Source organism: Aythya fuligula, chromosome 20 (genome assembly GCF_009819795.1).
Source record: "Aythya fuligula isolate bAytFul2 chromosome 20, bAytFul2.pri, whole genome shotgun sequence".
Classification (NCBI taxonomy): Eukaryota; Metazoa; Chordata; class Aves; order Anseriformes; family Anatidae; genus Aythya; species Aythya fuligula.
The window spans coordinates 624,905-649,358 of record NC_045578.1 but is presented as its reverse complement, the minus strand read 5'-3'; the positions used below and the strand labels follow the sequence as shown (position 1 = coordinate 649,358).

The window sequence follows — 24,454 nt, the reverse complement described above, 5'->3', positions numbered from 1 at the left end:
CACTACACTGTTTTGTAATGTAGAGGAAGATGATGGCTGAAGTTGGGCCAAGCCTCGGCAGGCCTATTTTCTAGGCTTCTGCATATTTAGTAATGTCCTGGGTTGTTTCAGGTCTCCTCAGCTGACTCAGGGTTTGTGGGATAAAAGAATGGAGGGGTTCTGATTTTAAAAGTGTAACCTCGGTTATGGTGTTTAACTTTCTTCTTTATTATTAATGGACTACAAAGTCCCAGACCCTTCTCATGTTACAGAATTTCATTATTCTACTTCTTTCAAATACGAAACAGTGTTTTTCTTCAATATTTTTGTTTTCTGAGTCCCTGGATTCCTTTTGTCTTGATGTGGAAGCTCACACTTGCATAGCTGCAGCTTCAACTTGCTAGAAACCATTTATTATATTAAAACTCAAAAGCAAAGGCCCCAGTTTTGTAAATGTCTTACTAGACTGTTTTTTATGGTTGCATTTATAAATTAGCATGTTACTAATTTGTGCTAACAAAGTAGGGCCTTGAATGCTCATCGTATGCAGAGTTCTAGGAAGCTGAGCTTGTTTGGTCTGGCAAAGAGGAGGCTAAAGGGAGGTCTAGTAGCTGGTTGCAACCATTTGAAGGATGATTACAAGGAGGAGAAAGCCAAAGTCAAAGGGTGGCAAATAATAAAGAAACAGGCAACAGCCATGAGCTGCAGTTTGGCTCATGTTGGACATAAGTACAGACTTCCTTCCTAGGAAGGTGATGCAGCCCTGGGATGGATCTCATGGGTCAGAGGTGCAGGAGTTCCGTTCTTTGTTGTTTTCCAGCCTCAGCTAAGCAAAACACTGCTATAGTCTTTGTAACAGTCCTGATTGCAAGTAGGAGATTGCACTAGACACCTCTGGAGGTCCCTTCTAACCCATTCTAAATATGATTCAAGACCAGCTTTTGCTTGGAAAAAGTTATGGAGGTTGAAGTGGTCAATAGGCAGCTTACAACTGCCTTTTCACCCTGTCGTGGTTCAGTTTTTAATTATCTCTGCATGGCCAGGCTTGTGGCTGTAGCTTAAAACATCAATATCTGCATATGCTTTGTTAAGTACTTATAAATGTTTTTAGAAAGTCATGGTAAAAATTATCAGGGAAGTTGGACCAGAGACCTCCAGACATATCTTCTAAGTTAAATTATGCTATGTTTCCAGGATTCTACCCTTTTATTTTACTATAAATGTAGTAAAAGGCAAAACATAACTTACACAGTTGATCCAAAACAAGTTCTAAAATTCAATGTTTTTCCAAAAGTTTTGTGTGAGCTGGTAGACTCTTTCCCAGATTGCAAGTGAGATAGAAGTATGCACAACCCCATTGATATAAAGGACTTTCATGTATATTCATGGCAATGCTGCATTAACCTGGATTTAGAGACAAACTGCTGTAGAGCTGGACCTTGACAGATGAGAGGAAAGGCTTGGGGAAGGTGCTTTATAGCAGAAACATCTTCAAGTTGTCCTGCTATACAGGGTCACTTCCTTATGTTCCAGTGTGAGGACAGAGAGATAAGGGAGGACTCTGGGTCCTTGTGTGGGCACAGGCTGTGAGACTGGTCCCTGTGGAGGGTGGAAGCAGACCAGCTCCAACGTGCAGTGAGCAACTACGGAGGATCTGTGTTGCTCCTGGCCCGTCATCCTAGACTGGGGATGCTGGAGCTGTGGGGAGTCCAGCAGGCAGGATGGAGGGTGTTGCAGACAGTTGTTTGTGCAGAGGCAGAGCCCGGGAGGGAGCTCATCCATGCCTTTCTTGCTTTCTGCTGCATTGCTAATTCATCTGATTGCCTTTGCCAGAAGACCCATTGCTATTGTTTGCTTCCTACCCTTGCTTCTCTGCAGACCACAGTCGCTGCTTCATACCGCTGTGCTGGGAGGGAATCCACTGTAACCCTGTCTCTCTTTTTAATGTGTATTTCCTCTCTTTTTTTCCTTTGCTTGTCCTGGCTGTTGCTTTTCTCGGGGGCTGGGTACAGATGGATCTTTGTGATACTGACAGCGATGAGGAGATTCTAGAGAAGATACTAGAGCTCCCACTTCAGAAGAACCACAGCAAGAAATTGTTTAGCATCCCTGAAGTGACTGAGGATGAGGATGAAGATGAGGATGAGAAGGGTGTTATGGAGGAAAAGGCAAATGTTCAAGACTCCTTGGAAATGCCTACCTACCATGCAGGAAGGACCGAGAAGCCACTCAGCATCCAGGAGCCATTTCTAAAGGCAGATGGTAGTGATTCTTCCCCAGATCTGTCCGCTGAGACCCCATGGGATGAGTGTACTGTTAAGGAGAGCAGAGGGGATGCTGACCATGAGAGCCCTGGGTTTGAGCCTCTGGGCTGGAGTCAGAAAAGGGCAAACTGGAACCGGGGCTACCAGGAGAATGATCCAAAGCCTGGGACTGGGGCAATCCCCACTCAGAGCAAGAAGGGAAACAACTATCAAGAGAAGATCTGGAGTCGGCCTGAGATGGGTAGGAAGAGACAGAATGATCTCTCAGAGCATTGCAGTCATCTGCTGGGCAACTGCAGCCAGATGGGAAGTGGATTGTACAGAGCTCCTAGCCTCAGGGAAGAGCTGAACATTGTGAGCAGCGCTGGTGGTAAGGAGGGGTTTGATGTGTACAATCGAGCCAGACAAGGAACCTCACGAAGAAACCACAAGAAAGCAGTGGTTTCAGGGTTTGGAGAACGTGCTTTGGCAGCAGCACTCTGCTCCAGCCCCAGGAGCCTGGAAATAGATGTTGAATACGACACTGAAGACGATCAGGATTCAACCTGTGCATCCCCCCCTGAGAGCAGGCTGTGGCCAGAAAGGTCCCAGAGCTGTGCGGGGGATTGGAGTGATTGCTCCAGTCAATCTGAGGTTGTCCACATGGATGGCAGAAGGGACCTGACCAGGCTGGAGATGTTGGAAGAGCGGGACATGGAGTGGGCAGGATATCCAAACCACCACCTGCAATTCTTCTGCCAGGAGAAGGAGGCACTGAGGTGTGAGAGCAGCTCTGAGGAGCAGGGCTGGGACCTGGACTGTAAGTCACCTGTCTGGAGAAGGAGGCTCGAACATCCTTGGAAGGGGATACGTAGCACCTCCTTGCACAAAAGGGTTGGGTGACTTTTCCTATTCTGGTTTTGAAGCAGCTTGCAGTGGCGTTAGCTTCCCTTCTGCTTCCCTGGCCTGCCTGTATCTTGCTTTGTTCAGTGTTGTCCAGAAAAAGGACCCTGTAGGACCATCTGGAAGAATATCTGGGAGATTTTGTAGTTCTGTGCTGCTTCGTGCCTTTTCTTGTATTAGCTGCTTCTGCTTTTCCTGCTAAATGACTGAGTGTCACCGATGCAGTATTCCTTTTCGCACTGGGTCTTCCTACCTATAGCAGGAGGCTGTGGGACTCAAATGAGAATCCCTGGTGAAATAAGCTGATTTGTGAAAACTTTGTGTAGATGATGACTGTAGTGTCATTGCCTTCATTTGAAATGCCCTTTCCTGCGTCCTTGCATCCCCGTTGTCAGGCTGGGTGTTTGCCTGTATTTAGTTCTCTTTTCCACCTCCCATAGTATTTTCAGCTCTAGAGTGTCCCTGAAGAGGAATGTTGCATTTGGATGCACTGCGCTTTGTGGAGTGCATTTAGGCTGAGCACTGTTCACATGAGTTGGAAAGCAGAGGCTGCTACTAACTCTCTGGTGGTTCCTGTTGCAGGCATCTGGTAATAAAGATCCTAGGGGCCAGGAGCTGTCTGGCTCAGCTGCCTGGCAGGCTCCCAGCAGAAGAGGGAACAGGAGTGTAAGAAGAAGTCAAATGCAGAAACCTTTGCTCTCTAGTCCAGGTGAGTGGGGAAGGAGGGGAGAGTCATGCAGCAGAAGAGGGGGAGGCTGTTGGAAATTGCATGGGGGAGGCTAATAGTATTTTAGCCATGCAGGTCTATGGCAGGGAAATGGTGCTTACATTATATCTGGTGTGTCACCTGACTACTTCCAGGTCCTCCAAGAAGTGCTGCATCAGCAACTGCTGTTAAAGATGATGGCATTAGAATATTTGTGGCCCTCTTTGACTATGATCCTGTTTCTATGTCTCCTAACCCTGATGCAGCAGAAGAGGAGCTCCCATTTAAGGAGGGGCAGATCCTGAAGGTAGGAGCAGATCTTAGTGAACATCTACTCTATATGGAGCCAACTCTTGTTCCAGGGACAGCATAAACTTTGGGAAGTGGAGCTTCCTCATCTTGGGAGTTTCCTTAGATTCCCTTCCTCTGTTGTCTTTGTGTCTTGGTCCCTGTAGTGTAAACAGTCCTTGGCCTGTCTTTTACCTTGCAGGTGTGTGGAGACAAGGATGCTGATGGCTTTTACAGGGGTGAATGTGCAGGAAGAGAAGGTTACATTCCATGTAACATGGTATCTGAAATCCAGGTGGAGAATAATGAAATCAAGAGGCAGCTGCTAAAGCAAGGGTTCCTTCCTGCCGACACGCCAATGGAGAGCATAGGTACTGTATCTCCTTTATGTGTGTTGTGCTATTGCCCTCATGTGTCCTTGCTGAACTGTAGAAAGCTCAGTTGTGCTGTCAAGTTTTGTGGCCAATGCAGCCCACCAGAATGGCTCATCCCCAGGATCTGAATGCTTGTTTAGTGGCTACAGCAGTGGCAAGTAGGGATGTCTGAGATCTTGGTTCATACCAGATTCTAGAGCGGGACACCACTGCCCAGAGCTGCATTTGCAGCTGCTTGAGTTGGTCCAGTGCTTGAAGTGTTGTGTTTTTGAACTCCACACAGAAGCTGGTGAAGCTGATCCGCAGTAGAGGAGGAGGAACAAAAGTTTGTAGTTCAGCTGAAGTTTGTGAACACAGTTTTCACTTTTGTGCTCTCCCTTGTTTTGTGAGTTTGTAAATGAGCCTGTAGGCTCTTAGGTGACAGAATTTTCAATGTGGGAAAGGAGGAAGATGGGCAGAGACTCATAGTGAATGGTAGGAAGGGTTTGAGACAGCAAGGCAGTCAGGCAAGAGTGTACAATGGGTAGACCCTGGTCCGTGGGCTGTTTCTCACTCCCTGAAGTACATGGTTCAGTGGTTTACGCACTGCAGAGGCTTTCCTGTTTCTTTCCACTCATGTTCAGAGAGAGGAGAGGAATCTTCCCTGGGATTTGCAGCTATTACTGCTTGGGCTGGGTTAGACTGCAGTTGCAGGGCTGTGAGCTGCCCTGAGACTGCTGTCAACATTGTGTCCCACCTGTCTGGCTTTTATTCCCCCGTCTCATTCCGTGCTTGTTTTTGTACTGTCTGCTACCAGTGATGATTCTTTGACCTTTTCCACTTGTTAAAACGAGAGGAAATTTGCGTTTTGGCTAGCCACCTTTTCCTCACGGGTTCAGCAGGCTGAAACAGCACACGTATGGGGTTTTTGGGTGCTTGGGGTGGCAAAGGACTGAGCTGTTCTCACAGGCAGTCAAGGAAAAATGAAAAAGAAGCGATCAAACTTGTTTCTGTTCCCCTGCATTGAGACCTATTGTCCAGCCCTTGAGACTAAGGGTCTAACCATGCCCAACTGCTAAATGTGGGTCTCTGGAAGGTGAGTCCTCAGGAGCACAGGACTTGGAGGCAGTTGCTTTCACTTTGTGGCTGTGTGCTTTTTGGTAGGTTTGTGTCTGTTGGCCCCTCTCATGTCTACGGGGAGCAGAGATTTTACTGAGGCTTTTTTCCACCCCTGGAACATTCATAATGTTTCTCTTGAATTTATTCCCTGGTACCCAGAGGTGATTTGATGCCTGTGGTGGGCTTTGTACCTATCTGGATGTACAGGGCTCTCTGTTCCCTCCCCTGTTGCGTCCTCTCAGAATAAAAACCTTAATAGCTCTGAGACTGCATGAAACATAGTGGATTTGAAAGTTTCCAAATCCACTTTGGAAAGTATCCAGTGGGGATAGTGAAAAAGATATGTGGGGGTGTGTGCAGAGATGGTAAACCTTGTTCCCTTACACAGCTGGGCTGTAAGTGCCCCAGTTTTCCTGCTGCTGTAAACCGGTATTACAGCCTGGTAATTGAGGGAATGCCTCTAAGGGATTGGTCTGGGTACTCCGGCAGGCTCAGCTGGGGACTTCTCTAGGGATGTATGTGCTGGCTTCTATAGAAATCCTCCCTTTTCTGGAACTTCAAGGGACATGTTCAAGCATTGAAGAGCCATACAGGGGCAGTGGATGTGTTTGAACATTGTGTACAATGAGAGGCTGAGGAATTGTGGCTTGTTTAGCTAGGAGAAGAGAAGGCTTGGGGTATGTGAAGAATGACTTCTGACAGCCCTCTAGCACCTTAAAAGAGGTTAGCAAGCAGGCACAACCAGGCAGTTCATGGTACTGCATGGCTGAAGGAAAAGGGAAAATAATAATTGATTGAGAGTTTTGACCAAATAAAAGAAACAGATCTCTCACTATGAGGATAAATAAGCATTGGTACAGGACTCAAGAGGTGGGGGAATCCCTGTCCTAAGAGTTTTTCAAGACCCAGTGAGGCAAAGCCTTGAGCAGCCTGGTCCAAATCCAGTATTGACCCTGTTTTGTTCAGAAGTTTTAACAAGAGACATCCCAAGATCCCTTCCCACTTGAGCTGATGGGATTCACTTCACCTGGCATTTTTCAGGTATTAATGGTACAAAGGCTTTATTTTATCTTTGTGGTGCTGCTTCTGAAAGATAAAATGCAGCTAAGTGGCAAAGTTTGTCGGATGTGTACTGTGGCGTCAATTAAGGGCAAAAATACAATGTGGAATTCTGTATATATCTAGGATGTGGATCATGCCTCGTCTGAGTCCACATGCAATAAATAGAGATTGGGGCCTTGTGCACAGAAATCACAGTGTCTGCTTCCCAGGGGAAGCGTGTCATGCCACTCTGTTGCCTGTTCACTCTTCAAGATGCTTTTCACTTTCCATTCACTGTCTGTTTCTCTTGTCTATTTATTTGCTTTTTTTTTGGGTTTTTATTAAGGAAATGGCACATTTTCTCCACCTCCACGCCGCCAAACCGTCCCTCCTCCAAAACCCAGACGCTCCAAGAAAGGTCTGTGTCACCCACTGCTTCCTCTTTGTTTTTTGCAATAGGATTACAGACTGCATTGAATTTTTACTGCTTGCTTACAGGACCCTCAGATGTTTGTACGACTGCTAGGAAGTGGAAAGAGATTCCATCCCTGCTGATGTTAAGTTTTTTTAACAACAGTAATGTCTTTTATAGTTTTGGAGCTTGACCTCTGCGTCCTATTACATCCTTGAGTCATGGTTACTGGCTTAGACTTTGAGTTGCATGAAGAGTTTGCTTCTGTTTTTTTGCTGCTGTGGCGTTTGTTCTTTTGATTGTTGTTTGTCAGTTATGTGGTGTGGACACTGTTGAAAGATGAATATCCATTGATAAGATGTTTTTTCCCCCCAGCAGAACTGGATAAACAGGAGAAGTACAAGTCTCAAACAGGTAAGAATTGTTCTTTCTTACTGTAAGAAGGGGAATGTTACATTGGCATGATCATAATACAGACACTAGTTTTGTGGTCATGGGCCAATCCAACATCCTGTATCACAGAATGCTTGAGTTTGGAAGGGACCTCTGGAGTCTACCTAGTCCAACCCCTCTGCCAAGCAGGGTCACCTAGCGCTCGTTGCACAGGGTTGCATCCAGGCAGGTTTTGACTATCTCCAAAATGGAGACTCCACAACCTCTCTGGGCAACCTGTTCCAGTGCTCTGTCACCCTAACAGCAAAGAAATGTTTCCTCATATTCAGCCAGAACTTCCTGCATTTCAGTTTGTGCCCGTTGCTTCTTGTCCTGTAGCTGTAGTCATCATTCGGAGCACTGTAAGAGAATGGTCATTCTCAGAAAAGAAGAGTTGTAGTTCTTTAATTTATTAGTGACTGCAGTGGCCTTTGACTAAACAAGGGAGTGTTTGGAGGAGAAGAGCACACATGGTTTTGCTTTGCAAGGGCAGGGTAATCTCTTATTCATCTGATGCTGCAATCCTTAAAATCCAAGGTCCCTTGAAGGAGTTCTCTCTATGCTTAGGTGCTCTGTGATTTATTGATGTCAAGAGAGTTCAAGCCTGCAAACACCCTGCTGACCCATACAATGGATCAGATCTGTAAGATGAAGGACTGGACAATTTGTGTTTTCTGTAGTGTCAAGCTTTGCTTTTGTAGAGTCAGAGCAGGTCTTTAATGGGGCTGAGCAGGTAGGTGGTTGTAAAAATGCAGGGTGTTGCGTGCCCTTCCCTTTGTGCTGAGCTTTGTGCTGGTATGGCTAGACTGCCTGTTGATGTTGTTTAGGGTCTTGCTGTTTCCTTGGCACTTATTTATTCCTCAGGATAATTTTTACATGGAGAAAAGAGAAATATCCATTTGAGACACTGTAAAGAGACTGCTGTCTTGTGTATTTGTGTCTGTTAGTATATTAAAAAAAAAAATAATAAATAAATTAAAATTCCTGTATATATAGGCAGGATACTAGGATACTGCAAGTGAGAGATGTCACTGGTTCTGTGAGTTAATGCAGGAGATCAGAAATCTGCTTTATCAGATATCTCGGGGTCCTCTAAGATCTCTTGCTCATTCAGTTTCCCTCTTGTATTCATTTTATTCAGTTTACTCCCAAGAAGAGTGAATAGCTGCTGTGACTTGGTATTTTGTCCTTTGGCTTCCAGCTCAGCATGTTTTGTTATGTTTTTGTCCTCCAGGACAGAAGCATCAGGACTTTGAAGCTGAACTACTTACTCCTCGAAGTATGATGGCTGTCTTTGACTATAATCCTAAGGAGAGCTCTCCAAATGCAGATGCAGAGGTAACCAGCAGCTGCTCAGTCCTCTGATACCTTTCTTTTTCCACTCTTTTTTTCTTTTGTCCTGAGACACTTAAGACTTTGGTAAAAACTAAGATGATTATAGCATGGCAAAATAATGACTATAACTGTTTGGCTGAAGTCATAAAATATAAAGTTTGCCAATAAGTTCTCTCATGCATTCCCTAATAACAGTGGTCAGTTATTATTCTGTGAAGAGTATGAAGCAACATACCCCTAATCATTTTCAGTATTTGTCTCTGTGAAGCTATTAGAGCATCTCATGGCCTTGTAGCATCCTGTAAGTGTTTAGACAGGACTAAACAGCCCCTGCTGCTAGCACCTGTACAGGGCATCCTGTGGTAAATGGAAATACCCGATTAAGGGTCAGAATTGATTTCTGATACTTATGGTGAACGTGTCTTTATGGAGCATGTCTTTTGTGTTAGCTACCTGTGTAGGTCTTTGTTCAAGCAAGAACACTTAATTCCAATTTAATGGACCAGTCCTCTACGCTCGGCTTTTCAAGCAGTCTCTACATATAATCCAAACAGTGATTTTGTGGATAAATTTGTTTCTGATGGAAAGATTGTAAAACAAAATCCTTCCAGCAAAAAAGACTTTCTGAATTAGAACATGCTCTGTTTCTGTTCCTCTGTAGCAGCATCAGTCTACTCTGAGCAAACATATACATGGAAAGAATCTGAATACTAACCCCATGATTAGTAAAAAGAATGTATGGCCAAGAGGTGGCACAATACAGGTAATGCTTGACACCCAATCTGTGTGTTTTATGAACAAAAGAGCCTGCTTCTGAGGACAGAGTATTTTGGGTTTAATGGATTATTTTAGGAGAGATACAATAAAAACATGCATCAACCAGCATCTATGTAGGTATTCACACATCTGACCGAAGAATTTTTTTGAGCTCTCATCAACAAGGTGCTGTTGACATTGCATTATTAGAGGTGTTCCCCATTCTAACTCACAGGAAATTTGGTCACTTGATGTGCTGTAAAGCTGCATTTGGTGTTTTTGAACCTGCAGCAACACCTAATAGGATCAGCTGTGCAGTTCTCTGTGTCTGTGAGTGAAGTTCCCTAGAAGTTGCTTTCTGCTAGGACAAAGTCATTCACTGCCATCAGTAGGAACCTGCAGCCTCAGGAGAGAAATCGAGTACTGGGAACTAAATAAAGTAAATGTATCAGAAGTAGGTCTCTTCGAGCCAATGCTTCCATTGGTCTGGGAATTGCATGTAAAGACATGTCTTCAGTGGGTCTTGCCCATTATGCAGCCTGTTGAAAGACTCCACTTCTCCTATCTTAGAGCAAATGTTTCACTGTAACTGGGGGGATTCCTTCCATTAGAAGAGAATGCCTATATCCTTGGCCTTGGTCTTGTGCTCCAAGGAGTACCCTGAGCATTGCATACAGAACAGTCATCCGAGGTAAAGGGGGATTTAGTGTTTATATTAAAAGGAAAAAAAAAAAAAGGCATTTCTGGTGCTTGTTTAGTTTGTTCTTGGCACCCCTTTCTATAACAGGTAGTAGGTACCATTTTGAAGTTCTATTAAAATTGGTTTACGAGACAAATTTTGCTCTTATCATACTTCATGAAATGCTTACTCAACAAGGAATTCTACAGTTTCCAAGGTTGGTTGTTCTGCATTCTGTTCCTGCAAGTCTTATCACAATGGCCTCCCTCACTCATGGTGAGATTGTGCAAGCAGCCCAGGGCAACCTTGTTGAGAAATTCCGGGCAGTGCTCCTCCTGTGACCATTGTTTCCTTTTGTTCATTGCAGGCTGAACTGACTTTCAGCGCAGGGGACATTATCACTGTGTTTGGGTCCATGGATGATGATGGATTCTATTACGTAAGTATTGGGGTTGGCTGGGTCCTTTGGCTACATCTGAAATCCTTGGATTCAATCTAGTGGCAGGAGAGCAAAAATTAGGGGACAAAATTTTCTGCTGCTGGAACACATGAACACATGCCTCCTTAGAATAAGCAGATTGTTTCTTGCAGTCCATGTTCTCCTCTAAGCCTAATATTCCAAATGATTCTGATTTTCTTTCTTGGACTAAATTGACTGCAGGTTTCCCAAAGCCTAAGATGCGTTTACTGCACATACATTAGTTGCATCAGCATCTGCTACAAGCTGATTTGTTGCCAAGGACTCTGACACATGGTCTTAACCAGGACAGGAGGCTAAAATATAAGAACAAAACCTATGCTGATCCCCATCCTGCAACAGGAGGCTAAAATATAAGAACAAAACCTATGCTGATCCCCATCCTGCAACACATCAACAAACCAACTTCAACAAACATTGATATCTGTTTAATTTACTGTGGATAGCTGGGGACCGTGCCTGCCAGCAAGCTGTGTGTTAGACATGTTTCTTAGCCCTTGGATCATCCCTCTTTTCCTGCACAGAAAACAGCATGCATTCATACATCAAAGTTGAGGTGCACCACTAGATGAAGTCTGGAGGCATTGTTAGGAATGTTTTGTTTGACTTCCTTCATGGTGTTGGTCAGACAACATTGCTGGGGTTGTTTTGTCTCACCCAGCTACCTCTTGTTGAAATAGAGACAAATTTTTGGAAAGACAGCCAAGCTTGGTTTGCAGCTCCAGATGTCAGTGAGCACAGAGAAAAGGCCTACAGGGCATTGTACTAGCAGTACTTCATTCTTTAAAAAATTAAATACCAGAACAAATGAAAGACCTTTAGGAATCCCGTGGCACAATCATGTTCCAGTTGCTTCCAGGTTATTAGTAGATTTTTTTTGAGTTTGTAAAGTGCAAATAGTCTTCATAGTCTACAACTTAGAGGTGTCTGTCCATGCTGCTGGAATACATTTGTCATAGCTTGCCATCATCTTTTCTTCCTTTACACTCATGTGTTTTTGCATTTTGAATTGTTCCACAACTAAGCAAGAATGTGAGTTGTGAAACTTACTGAGGATGCTTCCAACATGAATGTGTTCCTGGGCTTCTCTCAGGCCATAGCATAGCCTTCCTGGAATAGGGCTGCACCTCTATTTATTTTTCCATCAGCCAGGAAACCTGATATGGGAACTAAACGTTGATCTTTCAGGGAGAGCTGAACCAACAGAGAGGGCTTGTCCCATCAAACTTCTTGGAAGCTGTAACTTCAGATGGAGGCATGGTTGAGGAACTTCATTCAAAAGATAAAGATGCTTTCCCACTGAGTTCTGAGAGCCAGGTAAGATTGTGAGACTCTGCATAGTACAGACATCCAAGCTGTGACATGGTTGGAGAGTGGGTGTTGCACAGCATGCAGCATCTGATGGAGTGGTTTAAATTATTGCATGTAGCTTGATTCATCCCATGGGAGCCCAGAAGTTTAGAAGGGAGCACCAGGAGCTCTTCTTAAAGACAGTATAGTACAAAATGAGACACAAAGCAAGAACATTTTCTGGGACCTCATGCTTGTTATTGTCATGTGAGCAAAGAACATCACAGGTCCCACCAGCAGGTTCTTCAGATGCACACAAAGGTCAGTGGTGAAATCCTGCTGCAAGCAAAGCAGTTCAGCCAGATCCCCAGACACATGAAATTCCTCATATTTGCTCATATCCATGCCAAGGAGTTCTGGAGTTATTGACACCTAAGCACCAATGCTTTTCCACCCATCCCAAGTTAGATGTATCTTAAATCTGTCCAAGGAGTATTCAGGAAAACAAAACAAAACAAACAAACAACCAAAAAAACATAGAGGGAAGGATCAAACAGATCTGAGGAGTGGATCCACAGGCTAAGGCTATGGGAGCAACCCACAGATGCAAGGGGTTCAAAGGTTGGGCTATCCCCCTTGCATTATGTTTCTGATACTTTTCAAGCAAATGCTTAAGCAGGACATTGGGGTCATCTGCCAGATTCAGTCAGTCCTCAGAAAGCAAGGCCAAAAGTGTGACACCTCTCTGGTCACTGCCTGTGCTGTGGCATTCTAGACAGTGGGAGGCAGGGAGTGACACAGCCTCGTCCCAGTTCAAATGTACTTATTCCTCAACCTTCAGTTCTTCATGGAGAGGTTATTATACAGGCCCTTAAAAGTGTGGAAGAGCAGGCCTAGATTGGCTTTGAGGCAATCCTTAAGGATGTATGCGGTCCTAAATCCTCCTCTGTCAAACTCTTCACTGGTGTCACCCTCACTTTCCATCTCTCTGCAGTGTCATTTGTCTTATTTTTCATTCCCTGCTCTGCCTTTACTCACTTCCCACTTACGTTTCAAATGCTGCCTGGACTTCCACAAGCTCTACCTACAGCCCCCTCTTTTGCTTCCAGGCATTTGAAGCTTTGTTGGTGTAATGTTTGTCCCACAGTCTCAATGTCGTCTTATGAGGGAAAGTGGAAGGACAGCCTCAGAAATAAGATTTGAGGGTAGTTGGCTGGATCATCTTCTAAACCCAGAAGTGGTTTTGGACCCTTATGTTTGCCTGTTTTGGATACTCAGTTACTTTGATCTCAGCCAACAAAGGCTGGTCCTTGCTGAGCAATCAGAGAAATTAATGAGCTGTTACTACCAGGGTTTAGCAGCTATGAGGTTACACAGATCTAACTTTCTGGTTAGAAACAAATATTCAGAGTGGATTTCATTCTCCAGTTCCCCTATCAGAACAATTGACTCTTCAAAAATTATCCATCTATGAGAACAGAAAGTGCCAAAGGAGACCAGTACAATTATAGCAGGTTGAATTCATAGTACAGCTTATTGTGGACCTGACGTCCTCTCTGGCATTGATCAGCAAGGGCCTGTTTCATGTATTGGGGGGTCATTATTACATCCCCAGCCTGGGCCCCAGAATTTGTGGGGGAAAAAAAAAAAAATAATAGGAAATTCAGTGAACCTTCAGGGTTCAGAGAGCTGCCATTTGAAAATGGTATTCTATTGAATAGAGGTAAGAGAGACCAACAAGGCTGATAAACAGAGTGACATATACAATAAATCCATCTGATCCCCTGCTGAGCAGGGAGCACAAGCTGCTCCTCCTTGATGCTTTACAGTTTGCTGCTGCTCCTCTCCTCTCTCCCCTTTCCATTGTGGCTGGGTTCAGCAGGAGTTGACTGTTCACCTGGACACAGCAGTTTGGCCCATATATCCTTGGATGCTCAAAGCTGTAATTTTTTTTTTGTGATTCATGACACCTTTTTTAAACAGGAATACCTCTCGAACATGATAAACCCTCCTAATATAGACCTGTTTCAGGCTTGCCTGGCCTTCAGTTTATTTGTGTTTCTATGCCAGAGATGCAACAGAGCTTTTCATTGCATTTGATCAGACTTGGGGTTTGCAGAGCGGGAAGCTGTTGCCTTAGGCCAGGATACATTTGGTAGCTTTGTCACTTGGCCAATCCATGAGCCGCTGTTCCTTGTGAAGTCTGGGAACTTGGAAAATTCAGTTCTTGATGCTTAAGCCAATTTTGTATCATTGGGAGTCTGCATTAACTATGCAAGCATGACTTTCTGTTGTCTGTTATAACATAGATGTGGTGGCAGACAGTTTCCTGTCCTGCTGCCTCCCTGCTTCACCAGCACACCTGTCCTTGGTGATTCTGGCTTAACAATCTTAATTATGTGCAGTCCTGCTTGTGCTTTGCAGTCCAGCTCCATCTAAACAGCTTCCAAATACGAAGGGAATGTTTGCCCCCATGTAAAACACTATATTTATCCTGCTCATAATGAAGCTTGTACTAGATAACTGCATTTAGTTATGTTTAGCGAGTCCTGAGAAGAGACCTGACCCACTGAGTTTTTGGCTGTGTCATCAATTACAGCATCCTGACCTATGAGCAAAACACTTGATGGGTAAGGCAAGAAGAAACATGTTCTCCTATAGAAAACACATATTTTAAGGGCCATCCCCGAGCTGTCATAAACTGAGTGATACAGCCAAGCATGAGGCTTTCCAAACTCTGTCATATTCATTCTGCAGAGTTTATGAACATGCTAGTTAAGTGTGTTTTTGGCATGTATATGTAGGCAGAACACATACAGCTGCTCCTGTTTGAGATGAGATGGGGTGGGAGGACAGGGCTTATGCAAAAAATCACCAAAGACAGAAGATGCATGGCAGCCTCTAGAGAAGTATTGTTTGAATGTTCTGGGACACAACATAGCAAAAGTCTCCCAACAAATTTGCCAGTTTCGTCTTGAGACATCAGCAAGCATGCATACTCATCATGGTATTAACATCAGAGCTTTGGATTGTGTTAAAGCTAGTTCCAGTTTTAACAGAAGCTTCTCCAGCATGACCACGAATGATTTTAAAATTGCCTGTAACTTCTTGGATTTAAAATTTTCACTATGTGTGTTCTTCCCATTTCCCTTCTCCTTGATGCTATGCCAAAGGCCTGAGGGTAAGGACAATTAACTTTCCAAACTGAACTGGGGAAGGTGAATTATTAGAATTATTTTTGAGTAAATCTTAAAATGCTGGCATCTGAAAAAGGTAAAGCAGTTTGACTTTCAAAGTAACGTCATTTTGGTATTAGACTGAGCAACAAAAAATGCAGTACAAAGAGGAGTGTCCAAGAAGTTATGATCACAAGCTAGGGCGCTGAAGCACTCATGTTCACCAGCTATGAGCAGTTTACCTTAATGCTGCGGCTATTGAATGAATATTTTTGCCTCACTAATATGCAGTTTTTGTCAAAGACCGTTTGTAAAGCAACTTCGAAAGTATTCAATTCTAATTGATTTCATGTATTTATTTCTGCCGTGGTGGTTCTTTTCTTCAGAGAATGAGGAAGAGAAGAGTCCAGTGATAGATATGAATGATACATAGAGAGAGAGCAACCATGTAAGTTTGTGTGAGAAGATCTCTTCAATTTCCCACCCAGCTTAGCCTGTTAAAGGGTCCTGCACTTGCAATTTACTCCTGTTCTTGCTTGTAGTTTGACAGGCTGGTTTGGGGCTCTGCTATCAAGTCCAGCTTCAAACCCTCTGGTGGCAGATCTTTACCTGCCAAGTTAGTTCTGTATTAAAGAGAAGCCACGTTCTGCACATGAAGTACAGTTTGGAACAATTATCTGGTGGTTTTGGGGACCATGACGGGACTGTAGTAGTACTGGATATTCAGGTTTAGAAAAGACCTGCTTTGAAATTCAGCCTTGCCATTCTACCACTGTTCAAGCACCTCAGCAACAAGAACCTCATGTAGCCGTTGCAGAAATCCTGCTCAGGCTGAGCACCCATGTTCAGTCTGTGTTTTTTTTTTCATTTCTTGAAATGCCCCCATACACCATCAACTTAAGAAAGTAGCAACACTTAGTCCCTAAAACCAACCTAGTCTGGATAATTGTTCTGTCTGACAATTTTGGGGTTGGGGGGTGAGACCCCTGGTTTTGGGTGGCAGTGGGAGGAGATCTGTGGTTTTTCTTCCTTTCAAACATTGTTTTCCAGAAGTTATACAAATCAATAATACCAGAGAGAGCATTGAAAAGTGTCTCCTGAAAACTAACGTGATTCTTCTGTTTATCAACCCCAATAGCTTTATCAGGATCTTCACAGAATCACAGAATGGTTTGGGTTGGAAGGGACTTTAAAGATCATCTAATTCTAACCCCCCTGTTCTGGTCAGGCACACCTCCCACTAGATCAGGTTGCTTAAAGCCCCATCCAACCTGGCCTTGAACACTTCCAGGGATGGGGCATCCACAGCTTGCCAGAGCAGTTTTTCCTTTAAGTTTCTCTTAGAGAAGAATCCCTTGTTTTTCGTGTTACCTGTCTCTGACCAGATGAATCTGTGAACTGGTTCTGTTGTTTTTCTGCCATACAAAGACCTGTGAGAATATCTGCACATACTTGTGTGTGAGTGCCTCTGTGTATAAAAATCTGCATGGGCATCATGTACCATAGCTGGAAATAAGAAGGACTTGCAGCCACAAAGGCTGGAAACTGCTAGTCATTTCCTTTTAACTGTTTGATGTTTGATAATTATATTGATACTGTGCTATCCTTATTACAGTAAATAACTGTGTCATTCATTAATTGATCTGGATACCTGCCGCTCATTTTGTGTGCAGTTTTTTATGCCTAGCTCAGCAGGAGAAAGTGCATCAGGTTTGTTGGGCCACTTCAGATCTGCCCTAAAACTGTTTCACCTTTGCCTGAAAAATGTTATCCAGCAGTGCATGGGCTCCAAGCCTTTGCTGCCCTGGCTGTGCAGGGACCTTTACATTGCTCCCACATCTTCTGGTTCTGCTAAGCCAGACAGACCAAGGTGTGAACTTCACATGGAAGGTTGTTTCACAGCAGCATATTGTTCTACAGGAGGAGCAGAAATCACAGCTACTTTTCATGTTCTTCATCACGGAGTTGGTGGGCTGCTGAAACAGCCATGGGGTGATTGAGTGGGGCTGCATTTGCTTGTAACCTTAGGAAACTTTAAATAAGCGAACCGACAGCACATAAAGTCCTATAGCTATGGCAGTGATGGTATGTCTGTGCATCTGCTTCATTCAGCAGTGTTCACCAGGAGCACTATGGGACCAGAGCACATCTACTCCTGCCAGTGAGCTACAAGCAGCTGCTGCTGTGGTTCTGATACATTTCATCTGCAGGACTCATCTTTGCTCTTCAGCAATGCTTCCTCCCTGGGTGGGGCATCCTTCTGCCTTTGTTACTAACTCAGTTTCCCTGATGGAGCTGTGGCTGCTTACAGATCGATCCTTAATGAGTATGCACTCAACTCTCCCTGACTTAGTGGGACCCAAGCAGAGCCAATGTTTCAACCTGCCAAGGGGGCTCTTCCTTGGCACAGCTCTAGCACATGTCATGGGTTCTGGGGACTGCCAAGGTAGGATATACAGCAGGGAGTCTAGAAAATTAGTTCTCTGTCAGGCACATGAAAGCTGTGTGGAAGAGAAGGCAGTGGGACAAGGGCTCTCCTAGGCTTCAGCAACCCAGAACCTCTTCCCTAGTGAACTTGGCAACTTCTTGGGAAAGTGTGCTATGCCAGAGCAGAAGTGGTCACAATCCATACACCGAGGAAGAGGAGATTGTGTAAAGCAGAAGTCTTCTGCCAGAAACTGACCTTACATCAGCATGTTCTGAAGAGAAAGCTGAACCCAGGACCAGGGCACTTTGTGATTTCCAAAAGGAGCAGCATACAGTGAATCATTTGGAGCTGTAGATCCTAGTTAATATTCTGAAATACTCAGGTTGCTTAAGAACACATCAATTGCTTTGTGCCACGTGATTCAAGACTTCCCTGTGTCCTGCTCCATCACCACGTTCTTGTTTTTTTTTTCCATTGTTGGAACCATTGGAGAGAATCAGACATGCTTTCTGCCCCTCCTGTAATTAGATTTGATGGATGCGGAGCAGCCTTGCAAGGGTCTAAATTTCTGACCCTGACAGAGCACAGTCACTGTTACAGAAGCCTCCCAGCTTAGCCAGCCTACTTGAACTTCTGAGGTCTTGCACAGCCCTTGTTCTTACTGGGGTGTTTTTCTTAATGGCCTATCCCAGAGTGTGCCGGGAGCCCACCAGTCTCCCCTGGCCGCAAGCAGCCAGCAGGCATAATGGGATGCATCGTTACCTTTCTATCCTTGCACTGAGAAGGTGCTTAACATAGTTTCTTCAGCTGTGAAGCAACATCTTTCAAGAGGTCCTCAGTGGAGGCATTTCTGATATTGCCCAAAGTTAAAGTCCAAAGTTAACGTATTTTGGAATGTCTGAGGTCAGGCAGTGTGTTGGGGGTATAAAACACTTTACTGGAAACTTCCTAACTGATTCTGCAGCTGCACAAAGGAGCTGAGCCTTACAGGTTGTGGGACAGACTGGTGGGGAGAAGGCAGGGTTCTCTGGCTGAGGTTTGTGTTGGCATCGTGTCCTTCTTCAAGTCTAACTTCTACTTTTTCTTTTTTTTTCTTTTCTTTCTCTTTTCCTGCTCAGTTAAATCCAGACGGGTCTGTTGATCAAAGCGACTTCTCACCAACTCCTCCTACTGAACCACCTTCCTGCCTTGCCACAGGCGAGCAGTGTCCAGAGCAGGCATCGCTGGCCATTCTCAAATGCAGTGATTTACCTGGTCAGAGTAAAAAGAAGAGAGGCTTCTTCTTCAAAGGAAAAAAGCTCTTCAAAAAACTTGGGTCCAGTAAGAAAAACTAATAAAGGATTTACTGTTAGGTGTAGGCTGCCTGTGCAGTCCACACAGGCACTGAAAATTCAGGAGAAGCCCTCTGCAATAAGCTGATTAGAGTATTTTCATAGGGGAAAAGTGTATATTGAATAGAGAAAACTCTTCAGTGGGTCTGTGAGCTGTGGTCTCTGATGAGAGCCCACTGGCAGTGACTCTGAACAGTGTCACAGCACTGAGGTGTGTGAGGCCTCAGCTCTAGGATACAGCTAACTCCACATTAGTGTGTCCTGCTCCATGCAGCCCTCAATGCACCAGTTCCCTGTAAATATTTTAATTTTAAGAATATATTCTGACTGTAAGTTAGCTAAATGGCTTTTCCCAGCAAAGCCCCAGCCCCTTAGGAAGAGCTCCCTTGTACTACACCCCTTGGTATTTCTCTGGTCCAAAGGAGGTTGTGTCAAGTCCTTCACTTCCTGCAAAGAAAAATTGCACTCTTCTGTTGCTGTGAACCCTCTTTGCTGTCTCTGGGCTGAAAAGTGAGTTATTTGTACTGTAAATATGCAGCTGTGCCTAGGAGCATCCCACACTGCCTCAGTCATGTTTCAGCGTGAGGATTCTTTTCCAACCTTAATGATTCTATGATTCCCGTGGAGGAAGGAGCGATACCCAGAAGGGGGTCGATACTTCAGCTTGTAGCGTGGGCTGCTGTAAGCTGCTCTTGGCTGGTTCACCTTGACCACACACTGGCTGGGGACTCCGCCTTATTTATTTATTTATTTATTTATTTATTTATTTATTTATTTATTTTGTCCGCCTCTTTCACAGTTTTAAATTGGCTGTTTCAGTGGGCTGCTCCTCAGTTGGAGCTTGGATGGAGCGTAGAGCTGGGGATGGAGAGTTTGCAGCTATTTTCATATGAGATGTGTTCCTTCAGTTAAGACACATCCCTTCCTAAGCCACGGAGAGTTTTGTACGACATGGTTTCTATCCTTTTCAGTGTTTCTTTCTTTGCATGTTTCAATGGGGTACATGTTTTGAGAAAGACAGTTACGTGAGGTATGTGAATTATGCCAGCACAGTGTCCACAAGTGTTGGTGATAAGGTATGTTTTTATTTAATATCAAATTTTATTATAATAAAGTCTATTTTCACAAAAATACATTTTCCTTAAAAAAGCAAAAGATTCATTGTTGCTTATTTGGGGGGTGGGAGTGTGGTATGTTTGATTTGACAGTGTACCACTATCTTACTTGATGGACACAGTCATAAAGTTGCTTTAGCTATGAATGCTTGCAAGGTTTTCTTAGAATATCTGAAGCAGACATAAGTGATGATGGTCCTCAGCAACCTAGTATCAAGGCCTGCTGGGTCTCTTTTGAGTCCTGAAAGCATGTCAGACCCCATGTCTCCTCTGCCTTGGAGTTTTCCTCCCCTGACAGTTGTAACACCACCTATAGGGCTACAAAGGGTATAATTGTGTTACAGAGTTTACAGAGGAGGGCAACACAGATGGTGAAAGGGCACGGCATAGGAGGAGCAGTTAATGTGGCTTGGTTTGTTCAACTTAAAGAAGAGAAGGCACAGGGGTGACCACATGGCGGCCTACATCTTCCTCACCAGGGGGAGCAGAGGGGCAGGCACTGATCTCTTCTCTCTGGTGCCCAGTGAGAGGACCTGAGGGAACAGCAGGAAGCTGCCTCAGGGCAGGCTCAGACAGGAGCTGTCGGGAAAAGGCTCTTCACCAGGAGACTTGTCAGGCACTGGAACAGGCTCCCCACGGAAGCGGTCACGGCACCAAAGCTGCTGGAGGTCCAGAAGTGCTTGCACAAGGCTCTCAGACATATGGTTTAATTTTCATGTAGTTTTGCGTGGAGCTAGGAGTTGGACTCAATGATCCTGGTGGGTCCCTTCCAACTTGGGGTAATTTATGATTCTGTGATTCTAATCTTGGTAGCTAGTGCTGCCAGAAGTACCCTCCATGCTGTAACTTACCTTCCACTTACCCTGCCTGGAGGAAGTTGGTTGCTGTTCTAACTGAATTTACGATCTGGAGTTTCCTAAGCAAGTCATTTGAGGTCTTTTGAAAGAAACTGTCTGTTCTTGCACTTACCAGTTAATCAGGGGACTAACGGAAGAACAACGTCCTTAGATAAACAGCAGCTGTAACGTTTTGGTGTCTGCCCAGAGTTGGTGCCTGCAGGATGGCTCACTTGCTCTGGTACTGCCTTCATACCTCACAAGGTGAATGTTGTTTCCCTGCTCACCAGGCGTGTGCTGGGCTGCATGCTACCAAATCACAGTTATATACACAGACTCCCATTGCGTAGTGGAGTCATGCTAATTCAGTTGGATCCCCCAACACCAGGCAGGCTTTACAGCAAAGCTGAGAGGAGTCTGAGAAAGGTTTAAGACCTTCAGGTCTTGGTAGGTTAAAAAAATAAATTTAAGAAACAAAACAATGCTGCTTTGCACTTTTGGATTTGAATTGCTGCACTGTATCCCAGGTGTTGATGACACTCTTGGTGACATCCAAAGCTCTGGTTTCTTCCTCTGCCAAACTGTGCCCTTCCTTAGGTACTTCCCTTCAGTCTAGATCTGGATGCAAATGCAGCCAATGGTCACCTGGGGATTGGTGTCCTCTACTGACTAAGGAGTTGCTCCTGTTTTTGATTTTGTGCATATTCATTAAGAGCTGCCTAACAGGGATGTCTACGTTTCCATTCCTGGGCCTTTGGTGACCATTTACTGCATGCATATTCTCTTTCGCTTGGCAGCTCCAGTATGCTCTTCACTTCTGGTAGGCACATCATCACTGGCAACACCAAGCATATTTGGTAGCAGACAATACTGGCACTGGACACACATCCTCAACAAATTAAAGTAGAGAATAAGTTAGGAAGGCAGCAAGGCCAGTGGACAGAATCTGTATTTTTAAAAGTTATTTCTTCAGGAAATTTACTTAGTGTCTTCTCAGAATTGAGATAAAATATCAATGTGTGGTTGCCCATAGTTCCCAAGATGAACTGGAGTGCCTGAGTTCTGTCAAGTTTCTGAGTTTATAAAACTTTCTCCAGAAGAACAAGACTTGGGTCAGCTTTTTACAGACTTCAAGCAACACAAGAGTTGAATACTCTTGCACAGCTCTTACTTAAGACCTGTAAAACCTGAAGATGTCTAGTATGCAGGTAAGAGCTTGACCTGGGCTTGTGGATCACTGCCATGGTCCCAGAGAGTGAGGGAGGCAGTGTGTGTCTCTGGGTAGGATGGAGGGTGCATGGGGAATGGGATCATCTGTCCCAACAATCCACTTACTGTAGCCAGGATGTGAGCTTGCTTAGTGTGGGCTTCCTGACTGCTCTTGGTCCAGATATTTGGTTAAAAACAGAGAAATGCACTAGGTGCATGAAGCTTTTCTCAGTCCTCAGCAGTCCTGTTTGTCAGTGCTGCTGAGCCTGCTGCACTGCCAAGGAAATGCCTGAATGACTTGATGGAAAAGCAGCTTTTGTCTGACAGATTTTCTCCCTGAGGACTGGAAAGAGGGGTGATATTTTTCAGGCTCTTTCATGAGGATATAATTGGCTTTATATAAAGGTGCTGTTTTGTCAGAAAGCCATCTGCAGTCAGAAGGGCTTAGCCTGGCAGTTCTGAGGAGCCCATAACTTGACAGAACTGCTGTAAAAGCAGTCAAATCCTTTCCTGCTCACTGGAGCTGCACCATTGGAACTCAGCAGTTGGGACTGCAAGCACAGATGGAGAAGACCACCCCTGCTCATTAGAGCTACACCTGGTGGGAGAGCATCCTGATCCAGATGTGGATCTGATCTGGATCAATCCAGAAGGAGATTGAACCACAGACTTTAGAGGAGCCTCCCAACTGAAACTTTACTATAAAACCGTCACTTTGGCATGGTTCAAAATTGAGCTGTGGTGGTCCAAAGCAGGCCCAACCAGGAGGGTTTGCCTCATGAGAAACTCAGCGCTACAGAGCTTGCTCCATCAGTGGTGCAAACCTCCACCTAGGACAATCGTCACCATTGTGTTTTTCAGTAGGAGAACTTGGAGTCCTGTAGTGATGTGGAGATGCCTGGTGCTTTGATCTGACCACCTCATGGTCAACAGAACCATGCTTCCTGCGGACTCTGCCTGGGCAAGCAGGCAAACAAGCAGCTGGAATGTAAACCTCTGCTCTGAGGTGACATTGCTTGAGCTAACATGTTCATTTTTTTACTCTAGAGAAGCAGCACACAGCGTCTCCTTTGCAGGTGAAGGTGCTGAGCACAAGGGCTTGGCATTTGCAGTGATACTTGGCAGAAGGCTTGTACAGAGAGGCCCAGATACATGGCTGGTCCCACACATGGCCATCTGGCAGCACGTCCACATCTCCATGGCAAGGGAACACTGAAGAGAAAAAGCCTCTCTCAAAACCTCCCACTATCAGGATTTCTAAAGCAGTTTTAAGAGCAATTAAGTAAGTTCCTTATTATGAAATGCAATTATCAGCACAGATGTGCACTAACTGTCTCACTAGCCTTTGAAAAATCCTTATCCCCTTCTAACCAGTGAGCTACATGATACAGCAAAATAAGCACAGAGATAATGGCTTCAGCAAGCTGCCAGCTCTGCCCCTTTGCACAAGAGCAGTGCTGCTCTCGTTGTGCAAGCAGCTGATGGTGGTGGCTCAGGGAGAGGTACTTTGCTTCTGTCTCTGACAAGCTGAGTGCACAGGAAGGTGTGGCGTGGTGTGGGGGCACCTCCTGAGGCTCTGGTCCAACCCCTGCCCACAACAGGGCTACCTCTGAGGCCAGGGAGGATGCTCAGGGTCTTCTCCAAGTGAGAACCAAGGGTGTAGAACCAACCACTTTCCTGAGACCCGTCCCAGCACTGCATCACCCTTGTAGTTGTTTTTATTAAGTCCAACAGGAATTTCTTTTGCAGCAAACATGCCCATTGCCTCCTGTCCTTTCTCTGTGCACTTCTGAAAAGAGTCCTGCTCTATAATCCTTCTATTAGACAGCCGAATCCAACAGTGGGGTTCTTCTGAGCCTTCTCCCCACCCAGCTGACTAAAACTGGCTAAATCAGCTCTTGTTGTATGTCTTGTGCTCTAGGTGCACAAGATTTTGATTTCACTCCAGTTAATCAAAAGCTGTCTCAGACAAGCAACTGCAGAACAGGACACTGCTCCAAGAGCAGCCTCACCTGTGACTCATTGCAAGGCTGGCAATTGGCTTTGCAGATTTTCTTTAAGGGTACGGCGCCACCTGTGTAGTCCAGCTTTGAGGACCCAAGTATGTGTTGAGCTGCTGCTGGAGGCACTGTACCACCACTGCTCATTTAATCTGGTGAACACCGGCAGAGACTTGATTATTCTCAAACTGTAACTGCTGATCCAGGGAGTTATGGTTAGGAGAAGTACAACTGCAATAAACTCCCAGTTAGTGGGGAGCTGATGAGTGCTGGTGAGCAGCTCCCTTGCTTCTACACACACCAGCTTGTTTGCCTGCCTAGCAGTATTCCATTTCCCTGCATCAT

The 24,454-nt window shown here is 44.9% G+C and overlaps 1 protein-coding gene across 1 annotated transcript in view; it reads left to right on the top strand.

The window, feature by feature from the left end:
* The window catches only part of TSPOAP1 (TSPO associated protein 1), a 69,758-nt gene extending 49,688 nt beyond the window's left edge, over positions 1–20,070 (top strand). The window contains exons 22-31 of the mRNA XM_032201132.1: positions 1,992–3,116; positions 3,708–3,834; positions 3,987–4,138; positions 4,322–4,490; positions 6,979–7,050; positions 7,423–7,458; positions 8,711–8,814; positions 10,614–10,685; positions 11,913–12,041; positions 18,737–20,070. Coding sequence (XP_032057023.1) covers positions 1,992–3,116; positions 3,708–3,834; positions 3,987–4,138; positions 4,322–4,490; positions 6,979–7,050; positions 7,423–7,458; positions 8,711–8,814; positions 10,614–10,685; positions 11,913–12,041; positions 18,737–18,952 — 2,202 coding nt within the window. The 3' untranslated portion in view covers positions 18,953–20,070. The remainder of the gene's footprint in view (positions 1–1,991; positions 3,117–3,707; positions 3,835–3,986; positions 4,139–4,321; positions 4,491–6,978; positions 7,051–7,422; positions 7,459–8,710; positions 8,815–10,613; positions 10,686–11,912; positions 12,042–18,736) is intronic.
* The last annotated feature ends 4,384 nt before the right edge of the window (positions 20,071–24,454 follow it).